General features: G+C 53.0%; 5 protein-coding genes and 1 non-coding gene across 6 annotated transcripts; 3 read left to right on the top strand and 3 right to left on the bottom strand.

Annotated features, from left to right (window-relative positions):
- Positions 1 to 221: 221 nt before the first annotated feature.
- Positions 222 to 2233, bottom strand: CC1G_07310 (dihydrolipoamide dehydrogenase; the record flags this gene model as incomplete). Its single annotated transcript, XM_001835116.1, has 9 exons — positions 222 to 379; positions 433 to 693; positions 743 to 941; positions 994 to 1126; positions 1180 to 1621; positions 1674 to 1809; positions 1924 to 1973; positions 2030 to 2147; positions 2204 to 2233. The coding sequence occupies 9 exons, from the start codon at positions 2231 to 2233 to the stop codon at positions 222 to 224; spliced, it is 1527 nt and encodes a 508-aa protein (XP_001835168.1).
- A 495-nt stretch (positions 2234 to 2728) lies between these two features.
- Positions 2729 to 5660, top strand: CC1G_07309 (AGC/DMPK/GEK protein kinase; the record flags this gene model as incomplete). Its single annotated transcript, XM_001835115.2, has 3 exons — positions 2729 to 2884; positions 2933 to 3643; positions 3693 to 5660. The coding sequence occupies 3 exons, from the start codon at positions 2729 to 2731 to the stop codon at positions 5658 to 5660; spliced, it is 2835 nt and encodes a 944-aa protein (XP_001835167.2).
- A 372-nt stretch (positions 5661 to 6032) lies between these two features.
- Positions 6033 to 6580, top strand: CC1G_07308 (hypothetical protein; the record flags this gene model as incomplete). Its single annotated transcript, XM_001835114.1, has 2 exons — positions 6033 to 6106; positions 6169 to 6580. The coding sequence occupies 2 exons, from the start codon at positions 6033 to 6035 to the stop codon at positions 6578 to 6580; spliced, it is 486 nt and encodes a 161-aa protein (XP_001835166.1).
- Positions 6581 to 7297: 717 nt separating this feature from the next.
- CC1G_07307 (hypothetical protein) lies at positions 7298 to 8720 on the top strand (the record flags this gene model as incomplete). The annotated part of the gene is made up of 2 exons (XM_001835113.1): positions 7298 to 8177; positions 8227 to 8720. The coding sequence occupies 2 exons, from the start codon at positions 7298 to 7300 to the stop codon at positions 8718 to 8720; spliced, it is 1374 nt and encodes a 457-aa protein (XP_001835165.1).
- A 461-nt stretch (positions 8721 to 9181) lies between these two features.
- Positions 9182 to 9265, bottom strand: CC1G_20209. The gene has a single exon. It is a non-coding gene; the product is annotated as a tRNA-His (tRNA).
- A 234-nt stretch (positions 9266 to 9499) lies between these two features.
- On the bottom strand, positions 9500 to 11374 carry CC1G_07306 (hypothetical protein; the record flags this gene model as incomplete). The annotated part of the gene is made up of 4 exons (XM_001835112.2): positions 11100 to 11374; positions 10478 to 11042; positions 10246 to 10429; positions 9500 to 10194 (listed from the first exon to the last, which is right to left on the bottom strand). Exons 1-4 carry the CDS (start codon positions 11339 to 11341, stop codon positions 9500 to 9502), a joined length of 1686 nt encoding a protein of 561 aa, XP_001835164.1. The 5' UTR covers positions 11342 to 11374.
- Between the last annotated feature and the right edge of the window lie 245 nt (positions 11375 to 11619).

Here is an 11619-nt window from a genome sequence, read left to right as displayed (position 1 = left end):
GTGGCTGACCCGATGCAGTGGAGCCCCGAGTACTGTCAGGCAAAAGCGGATCGTCATCCTCCCCAGTGATCGGGACCTCAACCTTACTCAATGGTCAACCCCATGCTATCATCTCCCTGGCCCCGGGAAATCCCTCTAGGGAATCTGTGGTATTAGTATGCGGTAACCAATTACATATCGTAAAGATCTAAGTGAGCAGCGGTGGTCAGCGCAAGGGCGTTTTACATGTGGATGGGCTTGCTGTAAGCAGCCATGGCAGCCTCCTTGAAGGCCTCGCTGAGCGTGGGGTGGGCGTGGGTGGTGCGGGCAACATCCTCAGAGCTTGCACCGTATTCGATGGCGAGGACACCCTCAGCAATCATCTCACCAGCGTTGGGACCTGAGAGAACGCGTCAGTTCAGGGGCTGAGGGGTAGAGAGGAATAGAACACACCGATGATGTGGATACCAAGAATCTTGTCAGTCTCCTTCTCAGACAAGAACTTGACGAAGCCATCACTGTCCAAGTTGGTCTTGGCACGAGAGTTGGCGCTGAAGCTGAACTTGCCGATGTTGTACTTGACACCAGCAGCCTTCAAGTCCTGCTCAGTCTGGCCAACCCAGGCAACCTCGGGGTGGGTGTAGACGACGGACGGGATGGCACCGTAGTTGACGTGTCCGTGACCGTGCTTGATGAACTCGACAGCAGCGATACCTGAATGAATGTAAGATAATGATCATTCCGAGGGGATGAGGATACACACCCTCCTCCTCAGCCTTGTGGGCCAACATGGGACCGAAGGTGACATCACCAATACATTTGATGTTCTTGGCAGAGGTGGTGAACTGGTCGTCGATGACAATGCGGCCACGGTTGTCGAGTTCAACGCCAGCAGCCTCGAGGTTAAGGCCATCGGTGTATGGTCGACGACCAACAGCGACGAGGACAACATCAGCGTCCAACTGCAATGATCGTTAGTCTATGTGCGACGCGTTCTTGGGAACATTGACTTACGGTTTCCTCCTTGCCGCCCTTGGCAGCCTCAGCCTTGAGGAAGACCTTGCCATCCTTCTTCTCAGCCGAAACGACCTTGGTGTTGAGCTTGAACTTGAGGCCCTGCTTGGTCAAGAGTCGTTGGAATTGCTTCCTGCATCGGATTTGTCAGGGCGGCGGATGCGTCCAAATACGGGATCAACTCACGAGACTTCCTCGTCAATACCAGCTCCTCCGATAGCACCCAAGAACTCGACGACGGTAACCTCAGCACCGAGTCGGCTCCAGACGCTACCCATCTCGAGACCAATGATACCACCACCAATGACAACCATCTTCTCAGGAACCTTCGTCAACGAAAGGGCACCAGTCGAGCTGACGATTTGTTCCTCGTCAATGGGGATGGCACCGCCAGGGAAGGGAGCAACTTCCGAGCCGGTGGCAATGACGAAGTTTTTGGCGTCGACTTCCGACTTTCCACCATCAAGGAGGTCGACGGAAATCTTGTTGGCGTTGACGAAGGAGGCAGCTCCCTTGATGTAATCGACCTTGTTCTGCTTGAACAAGAACTCGATACCCTTGGTAAGGCCGGTGACTGCACTGTCCTTGGCCTCCATAAACTTCGGAAGGTTCAAGGAAACGTTCTCGACTGGTTCCGAGAATTAGTAATTTGACGATAAACCACGCGTTTCAATGCTCACCGTCAATACCGCGTCGTGCGAAGTCGTGTTTAGCTTGGTGGTAGAGGTGGGAGTTGTTCAACAAGGCTTTCGAGGGGATGCAGCCAACGTTCAAACATGTTCCTCCCAATGCACCACGTTTCTCAACACAGGCAGTCTAAAAATGTTGTCAGTATACATTCCAGCGTACAATGGGAGTGAACGGGTCCAGTTTGCAACAACAAAAACCGTTCCCCAACAGATTCGGAACCCCAGGTATATATTTACTCACCCTCAAACCCATCTGTGCGGCCTTGATAGCGGCCACGTAGCCACCAGGACCTGGAAAGCTCTTCCTTTGAGACTCGCCCATAGTCCAAAACCCAGAAACTGCTCACCACCGCCAATGACAACTACGTCGTATGGTTCCGACGCAGATGCATAACCCCGGCTCGACTGCCAGGCGCAAACTTGCACGCTGGCCTGGCGCAACCGCCGGGCAGAGGAAGAGGCGTTCTACACAGTCTGTCAGTCATCGTCGTCGCCGTCGTCGACGTCGCGAAACTACGCACCCGGCGCGCTAGTCGTTGAATTTGGAGCATCGAGGAAGGAAGCAAAAGCAAGTTACTCTCCTTCGTCACCGACCGGATCCTGTTCTCTCATACCACCTGATTATGTAATTGAAAATGCTAAGTCAAAATCGGTCAAAATTGGACTTATCTGGTTCATCTCGGTTGACCTACAACCGCGACGACGACCGCGACAGCGAGCCAGATTTCTCGAGTTTTGGACGGCGGAGACGGTATATGTGTACCTGATGCATGTCTCTCTCATGGCACCAACGGAAAGCTCGACTAGCTGCGCTAGTTTTGAGTCATGGGGACGAAGACGCCGATGGAACAGCGGTCGACCGTCTTATGCACGGTCAGAACGCGATTGGCAAAACGGGTACGTCGTGGACTTCAATTCTCAGTTAATTGTAAAGCGATAGGCCTAGTTTCTGCAATCGTATTTGTAGACCAACAAATCGACAGGGCGCGTCTGCCAAATGGCAGGTGCAACTGCCCAATGATGCATTGTGTGGTCCAATGTCACCAATGTCGTTGGAATGGGTCTATCGATTTACCATTAGCTGCGTGAGTATCCAAATTGACCTTTCAACCACAGCCAAAACCGCAGAAATCGACTCTTTAAGATTCCAAGATAAAGACCTGCAAGTTGTTGGCACACTTGAATACGGCCAATTCGGCGTCGTAAGATTTCAACCTAGATCCCTGAATTCTCGTTGATCTCTTCTTCAGATAGAAGTGGTAACTTGCAAGCTCAATAACCGAGTTTACGTTCGCAAGTCTATCGAGAAAAAGTTCGCGATGCGGACGCGCGAACAGTGCTCTCCGCAAACCGAGCGAAACATCCTTGTGGCGGCATCTCTGACTGAATCCCCTTGGGCGCCCCATCTCCTAGCCGCATACCAAATGCCCACTCACCTCCACTTGGTCATGGACTATGCTGAAGGAGGAAACCTGTGGGACGTTCTCGAGTCTAGCACCGGCAAAATATCCGAATCCGACCTCAAATGGTGGGTTCCTCAGGCGGTCAGCGCAATCCACTGGTGCCATACTCAAGGGTTCGCTCATCGCGACATCAAACCCCATAACTTTGTCCTCACTAAGGACTCTCGCGTCCAGCTGATCGACTTTGGATCGGCGGCTCCCTTGCTTCCCCCAGGGCCGGATGGGTCCCAGAAGCTGGCTCGAAAGCACTGCCTTGTACCCTGCGGAACTTGTGACTACATCTCGCCGGAAATCCTGGAAGCCCATGAACAGGCGCTCGTCGCGCTTGAAATGGATGACGAGGACGAAAATCCCCTTGTGATAGAGGATCCCGAGGGGTATGGGGTCGAAACCGATTGGTGGAGTCTCGGAGCCATGCTGTATGAAATGGCCTACGGTGTTGCACCTTTCTTCGCGAACGAAATCAGACACACCTATCAGAGAATCCTGAACCACGAGGTGAATACAATCTACCCTTCCACTCGATCTGTTTAACGCCATGTTGTAGAAATGTTTACGCTTCGAGGACGGCGTGTCGTTCGAGTTGCAAGACTTGCTGGCACGCTTGCTAACGCGTGCCGAGAAACGCTTGGGACGCCGCAACATCATGGAAATAACCGATCATCCATTCTTTCGTGGCACCGACTGGACGTCCCTTTCTTCCCAATCTGCGCCTCCCGACCTCCATCTGCCCCAATTCACATACTCCATACCCCAACCTACCGAAGCAGCGAACCACGTTCCTTCTCCGATGGATGTCGACGACAAATCAGAGTCGTATTCGCAAGGCTTTGCGTTTTCCGCGTTTTTCCAATCATCCCACGGATCGGTTTCGCATAATGCCTCGTTCCTCCGACATAGCATCACCCCACGACCACCGCGACCTTCGCCCCGAGATGACCCTAGTTCGGCTTTCATTGGGTTTTCCTGGGGACCCTTGATCGACGCTTTTCCCGACCAGCCGCTGGGCGTTTCTCAAAACAGCGATCAGCGTCACCTTTCTCCAATTCCGTCCACTGGTCCCGCCACTACACCCACCTTCCCCGTCGTCACGCCAGGGTTCCTCACAGCGGACGCTCTCGCCACTCCGCTTCCTTCGAACCGCTTCGCGGATCAGCATCCGTTCGTTACCCCTGTCCGCCCGTACACCATTTCCAACTCTCCTATGAACACTATCCGCCGAACCAACACCATCCGCCGCACGGTTGGAAGACGTGAAGTCTCGGATCGTGAAGCGATGAAGCAACTCGTCGATTGTATCGGAATGAGCGCGCGGAAGAAGGTGTTGGAGAGCGGTCGTAAGCCCAAGATCCTTACCTCCTACAACCTCTCCAGATCACTCCGTCGTCGACCAAGCGTCAGATCTTTCTCTCTGACGGACAAAACCACCGACGGGGCACCAAACACAGGTGCTACGAATAGCAATGGTACACGCAAAGAGCTACGGTTCTATCCCACTGTCATGCCGATACCCATGACGGAGTACACCGACGACGGCGGTACGGAAAGCGACAACCCCTCACAGCCTACCCGAACGTCCCGCCTCCCCCCTCTCACCCTCGCACCCGCCATGACCAACGGCCGCTCCAACAGCCGCATGCTCGGCGACTCCGACAGTTCAGAAACCGGCGGGTACGGGTACATCAACTACCCCTACTACTCCAACAGCGAGTGCTCTGAGTCCGAGGGTCCGCCTAGTCCCAGTCCCAGTCCACGCCCCGGGTCGGCGATGTCGTTTATATCGACTTCGAGGAGGAGTGGGACGCCTACGGTTACGATGAGCACGTTCTCGTCTAGATTGCGTTCTGCGAGTGGGTCGAATTTTAATATTAGTGGGATGGGGATGTTGGGTGTTCCTTCGCCTTCGTTGGGTCCTGGTGGGCCGTGGGGTAGGCCGTGGGAGCATGAGAGGGATAGGGACAGGGATAGGGAGAGTGGTGGGATTGGCATTGGCATTGGGAAGGTGGAGGAAAGGGATAGGGAGAAAGAGAGGACGTTTATGGCGATGCCGAGGAAGGTTTCTGCCCCTCCCGTCATTGACGATGTGCAACCTGTGGAAGAGGTGGAATTCCCAAGAAATGCAACGACCAAACCACGTATCGCATCCGCCATCCCGCCGAACAAGCCTCTCCTTTCGAATTCTTCTCTGAGGAGGACGTCAGTTGCGACCTCCACACCCTCGGTACACGAACACTGTTCACATTCATCTGGATCGCGAACGCACGAGCGACGACGGGCGCACCAACCGCCACGGACATACCAGTACGACCATGAAGATACCCAACATTATTCTGATGAGGAGGATGTGGATCTTCTGTTTCAGGGGATATCAAAGTCGGAGACGGATGTTGGTTCATTGTGGGATGAATTGGAAGGGAGACATGAGAGGATGATGTATGATATCAGGATGTTGGAAGAGAGGTTGGAATTGGTTTCGCGGACTGTTGGTGGTGGTAGCGGACGGATACGTAGGTGATTGCGGTATGTAGTTCTGATGTAATGTTATTTCTGTTTGGGCTGTTGAACTGGGAGACGCTTGATGGTCAACACGCCCTGCAGGTCGTTCGGGTGTTTGGACATGACCGCTCAGAATCTCGATTGTCTGGCTGTAGGCGTTCTGGGTGCCCCCCATGCTGGAGCTGTGCACACCATGGGATTCCCGCCGTCTCGAGAGGCAGCTATAATAGGTTAACAGCCACAGCATTTCATATAGTTGCGTTAACTTGCTGTCAATTTCAGTTCCGTTGGCGTTTGTGGACGCAGTCAAGTATGGTCAAACATGTTGGCGTCCATAAGCCTTTACTGAGAAGTCGTCGAGCTATCGACATTTTTCACTTTCATATCCACCATGAAGCTCTTTCAATGCGTTCTCTCAGCTGGGACTTTGCTGGCGATTATCCCCCATGTACTTTCCTTTGAAGCGTAGGTCCCCGTTGATTATATGTAGTAAGCTCTTCCACTAGATCAACTGACCACGAATCAAGAGGACACGCCGAGGATCTCGTCGCCCGCGATGTCGATCTCTTCGACGAAATCCTCGCTGCTCGGGAGAGCGACTTCTTCGACGCCCGAGACAACGAGATCTACGAGGCCCGCACCTCACCGCTGGACGACGACCTCGAAATCAGAGACATCCTTGACCAGCTCGACTCGCGTGATCTCGCTGCTCTTGAGCTTCGAGAGATTTTGGAAGATCTCGAAGTGCGAGATCCATTGATTATTGGGGTTTTCAAGGCGCTCGTTTCGAAGATCAAGGATGGTATCGCGAAAAGGAAAGCGAAGAGGGCTGCGAAGAAGGCTGCGCAGGCCGCTGCTGCTGCCAGAGGTCAAAAGCGAAGTTTTGAGGATGGATGGGGTTTGGAACAGCGAGGGTATGAATGGGATGATTGGTATTAGAGGCCTGAGAATTCAGTCCTTTGTTGCTTACTTTTCTGCTTCATGGGCGACTGTCTATTGTATCCACTGTACTTGCTTAGATTAACTCTGGAAATTTGGTTGTGTGGCCCGCTGTAGATGACCTTGTGGGCAGGCCTAGGGAGAAGGTATTGCTTTCTCTATGACCAGTTCCGTGCGCTGGTGTGTCATCTTCGTAAACGACACTCCTGTCGGGCTCTCGGCGGTCGGAACTCCGCGATTTGAGGATATACACATAGTTGTTGACTCGTGTGGGCCGACGATCACTTCCATTTCAAGATACCAGCGCCGGCAACTGATTGTGGGCGCCTCATCAAGCGCCGAAGCTGTGATGCGCTGAAGCAGCGACCACACAAGTGTTGGGAGTGGACTTAATGTAACGGCAGTGCACCTCCCAACTATCACAACAAAAGGGTCGCCTTTCGAGAATGTTAACGAGAACTTTGGCCGGGGTGGCGAAGCAAAGACAAAGGCAAATGCAATGTCCCTCCCGTTTCTCGGAGTAAGACCGCACGGTCCGCCATTCCTCAACACGTTGCACCTCTGACCCTTTAACCCAAAAGGTGTCGGGCAGCGTGGGTCCCTGGGAGGGCTTGGTATCTGAGAATCAATCCGCCGCCACTGACACCACGTTCCCTAACAGCTACCACTTCCAACGAGACTTTCAGCCACTCAACGAGTTCACGACGGCCAGAAGCTATGGGCAAACTACCTCTGGAGATTATAGACCTTGTTATCACCGAATTATGGCGTCAACGGGATGCGAAAGGTCAATCAGCTTGCTCTCTCGTGTGCAGGGCATGGCTACAATATGCGAGCGACAGGAAGTTCTCCGCGATCGTGTTCGAGGGAATGACTAAAGGCGATAATCTCTGTTACACCCTTCTGGAGCTTATCGATGGAAGACCTGCACTGGCACGGTCTGTTCGATGGGTGTTTTTCTCAGAAGATCCCGAGGACGAGGAGGACAGTGACGATGACGACGACGACGACGAGGACGAGGACGACGAGGACGACGAACTCAGTTCTGTATTCCACGAGTGGCTCCAACCTTCCCTGTATATCGCGCCTCTCCTTAGGAAGTTGACGATGCTCCAGGGGCTGTGGCTCAATATGACACTCAACTGGGCGACGCTACAGGCCGACCTGAAATCGGCCTTCTACGATCTGTTTGCACGACCAACCATGCAAAGTATTTGCCTTAGGCGGATCTCCGATATGGACATCTCGCCGTTCGTTCAGTACGCTCACATTTCTGAGCTTTCTCTACGTGCCGTCAGTGTCGTCCCCTCCAACAATCGGGGCCTGTCCCTCAACCAGCACGAAATGTCGCCCACTGCAGTGGCGAGCAACCTTCGCAAATGCGACATCAACGCAACCGCTGCAGCTGCCATGGACATTATCCTCAAGGCGCCCAATCCGAAACTCAACTTCCGCGGCGTTGCAAGACTTGAAGTTTCGACCGATCTGTGGGATGACATGACACAATCCGTCTGGGACAGGGTCACGGAGCAGTGTGTCACAACATTGACCAATTTGCGCATTATGCACTCGGTTGGCGGGGTCGATCCTAGTCAAGGTGATACTCCTTCCAGCTTTTATGCTTTATGTTCGTTGACATGTCATAGCCTCCCCGTTCCCCTTCAAAATCCTCGACCATTTACGCTTCAGCTCACTGTCCACACTTGTACTGCACACCAAAGGGTACCTCATTGATAACGTCGCAGGACACAACATCCTTCCCCACTTTCTGAAGGCACTGAGGAGCCTGGCGTCCGTGGGCAACGTTCTTCAGAGGCTGGAGATGCAAGTCGGTTACGAGGGGGAGCCGTACTGGAAACCATGTTCCCCTTGCGCCATGCAGACGATCAACAAGACCAAGGATGCCTGGCCCTACTTATTTTGGACAGAACTCGATACTGTCCTCGTCTCTCCCGGCTTCAAGATGTTCAAACTGTTTGTGCTGGAATACTACACAGGTTGGAACAACAAGGATTTTCCTTGTGATTCGCTGGAGCAAAGCTTGAAGGAGCTACTCCCTCAGCTTGTGAAACGAGATATGCTGGATGGTCCTCACAGGTTCTTTTTCTTTCTTCAAATCGTCTTGTCCTTGTTTGGCTGATGGGACCACCAGGCGGGAATATTGGACAACATGGGTTTCGTAGCCACACTCGCGGGATTCAAGGTAATACCGGAAATGTAGATCAATAAACTCGAATGAGGTCTAGTGTAGAATACAGGTCTGCTGGATAATAAGTATACGATGCGTCGGGGTAGGCTAGGACAACTCGATGTTTTTAATTGAATGGGCCCAACGGCGTACCATACGCTTTGTGAGATTTCTGGATCCAATTACGCCTCCATCGCATTCGAACGTGGCCACTTCTTTGCACATATAGGCACTCAGTCGCCAGTAGAGAAAAGATTTCGGAGGCGATCACTCGAATATCCAAGGTGAATGGACTCGCATAGTATTAGTAGAATCCGGACCGCGGGAAAATAAGTAGTCACAAGCTTGAGAACGTAGAGGCGTCACTGGGGAGAAGAACAATGGGGAGGAGAGTTGGAGGAAAACAAAAACATTGTCCCAGGGAGGATTCGAACTTCCGGCTTCTCGGAGCAGACCGAGACCACAACGAGATGATTTAACCACTAATCGACAAGGACTTGAACGTTGTGCCAAGACTGACATCCTCGGTAGGCCATTGAGGCCGACCAGTCGAAAGTGGGTCGATGCAAATTCGTGTTCACCCTCGACTTGAGATCTGCTCAAGCTCAATGGTATTGCCACTGCGGCCTTCCGAGCCTGAATGGAAGACATGACTGGGATAACAATCATTTTTCCCCCGGGACGTGTGCTGTTTTGCAACGTAAAAAAAAATACAACCTAGGAAATATAACCTAGGGCAACCGCGCAGCCATACCTCCCAACGGCAAACAAAGCTTAATCCCCTTCCACTCATCCTCCGTATTCCTCAAATACCTCCAAATCTCCAGTTCGCCCCGGTTAACCCCAGCCCACATCAAGTCCATCATCAACGACGCCAACTCCTTCTGCGTCTCGTCCAAAACCGGGTACTCATCGTCCGCGAGAAAGTCCTCTACCTCGGTTTCAGGATCGATAGGGTAGAGCGAGACGAGTCCGACCATGGAGCAAAAGTGGTCCCAGATGGATCGAGCGTCGGTGTCGGGGTAGGACGGTTCGGTGTCTTCATAGGGCCGCATCTGCCGCTGGTTGAGCCCTCGGACGGGAACTTGGAGACGCTCAGGGTCGTTGTTGTTGTCGCCGCCTCCGCGGCCGTCGTCCTCGTCGCTGCTCGGTGCCATCCCAAAGGCACGGTTGAGCAGTTTAGCGGTGATGTCCCTGAGAATGGGAAGCGTAGCCCCGGCTCGCTCTTCTCGCTCGGCACGAGTCAGCTGCTCTGGAGTGCGGTTGTTGAGGAACGCCAGGGGCCCGAGAAACGCAGCGCGGAAGATGTTGTGTTGGAGAGGCTGCAAAAGCGAGGATTTGTCGAACCACCAGCGCAGACCTTCAGGTCCAGAGCACAATGGAACCCACTCGCCAGAAGTCTTCATCCTGCCCCATGGAACGTTATCTGAACGAATGTCAGGAAAAGACCGAGTAGTACTGTAATGGGATTGCTTACCTATTGTATCCACGATGGTCAACGTGTCTCGGTAGCTCGCCAGTTCGATGAGCCGCCGGTGATCTTGGTTCAAACTGGCCCAGTCAGCGTCGCCGAAAATATGTGACATGAAACCGTGAAACGTGAGTCGGTAGAGTGAGGGAAGGTGCGGTAGCGCCGTTCTTAATCCATTCATCAACTGACTCTACAAGCCCAGTCAGAATCGCGCAACAAAGTAACCAGGAATACGCACCTCCGGACGCCAATCACCAATGAAAACGTGGCGAAACGAGAGCTGCGTCAAATTTCTGAGTTTGGAACCGAGGCCTTCGAAGATGGACGGGTGGTAGACCGTAAAGTCGACGAATGTGAGGTTTGTGACTGGAACAGTCGACGCTTCCAATGCGGTTACGACCGTTTCAACGGCGCTGGCGCCTGTCACGCAGTCGTTGACGAAAACCTGGTCGACCTTCGAACCAGGAATAAACATGGGCATCGCGTCCGTTGGCCCGTAGAACCGGCGGAGCGAGGGCATCTCTATCCGCTTGGGAATCGTTTTCCCCCGTGCTGATGATGCTTCAATTCGTTCCCCCACCGAGAGGCTCTCGATGTGGGAGTTCCGCTGCAGGAAAAGGACCAGTTCTTTGTCAATTGTGACCCTAGTGTGAAACGTGGACAGCCGGGGAAAGGAGATCCGTTTCAACAGATACGACAGGTTGAAGGGGCAGGCAGTGAGGTCCAGCTTGACTAAGCTGGCAGAAATGTTCTGTAATGCCGCTCGAAGCGTCCGGTTGAGCACCGAGGTGGTTTCAAATGTACTGGAATTGCGTTGAGTTCAATAAAGCGTTTAGAGAACGTACGAAGAGAAAACTGACCTATTCAACATGATCGTCAAGGACTTGACATGAGTGGCAATCCTCTCGTTAAAAGCCAGGGTGTCAAAACATTGTCGAAACTTGGTTTCCCCGACCAAGACGATCTCCTTGTACAAAAAACGAAGGGTGAGCCCATTGAACAGCCGGGAAACGCGGGTCAGCGTGATGATGTCCCGGTGGGGCAGACCGTCCAGAATTTCAGTAAGAAGCTCTAGCGGTAGCTTTGGTACATTTCTGTCCATGTCCTGGGTTTGTCGTCGTCTCGATGGTGGTGGTCCTGGACCGAAAGACGCGCGACAAGATTGGAGATGCGACGCATTGTTGTCAGCCCTAGGGCGCGAACTTTCTCACCCCTGTTTTCGTAGGTCCGAGCAAAGCGGCGTCGGGGTTCTCGATTCTCGTCCTTGTCTCATACGTGAATTCTTAAAGGACGAGAAGAGTCGAGTCCAACGATGTCGCCAAATAACAATTCATTTTACTACGAACACAACCTACGGCGCTCGACGCGAGATTTTGAGCT

This window comes from Coprinopsis cinerea (assembly GCF_000182895.1).
Source record: "Coprinopsis cinerea okayama7#130 chromosome 12 map unlocalized cont3.12, whole genome shotgun sequence".
Taxonomy (NCBI): domain Eukaryota; kingdom Fungi; phylum Basidiomycota; class Agaricomycetes; order Agaricales; family Psathyrellaceae; genus Coprinopsis; species Coprinopsis cinerea.
This window is presented reverse-complemented; position numbering and strand designations above follow the sequence as displayed.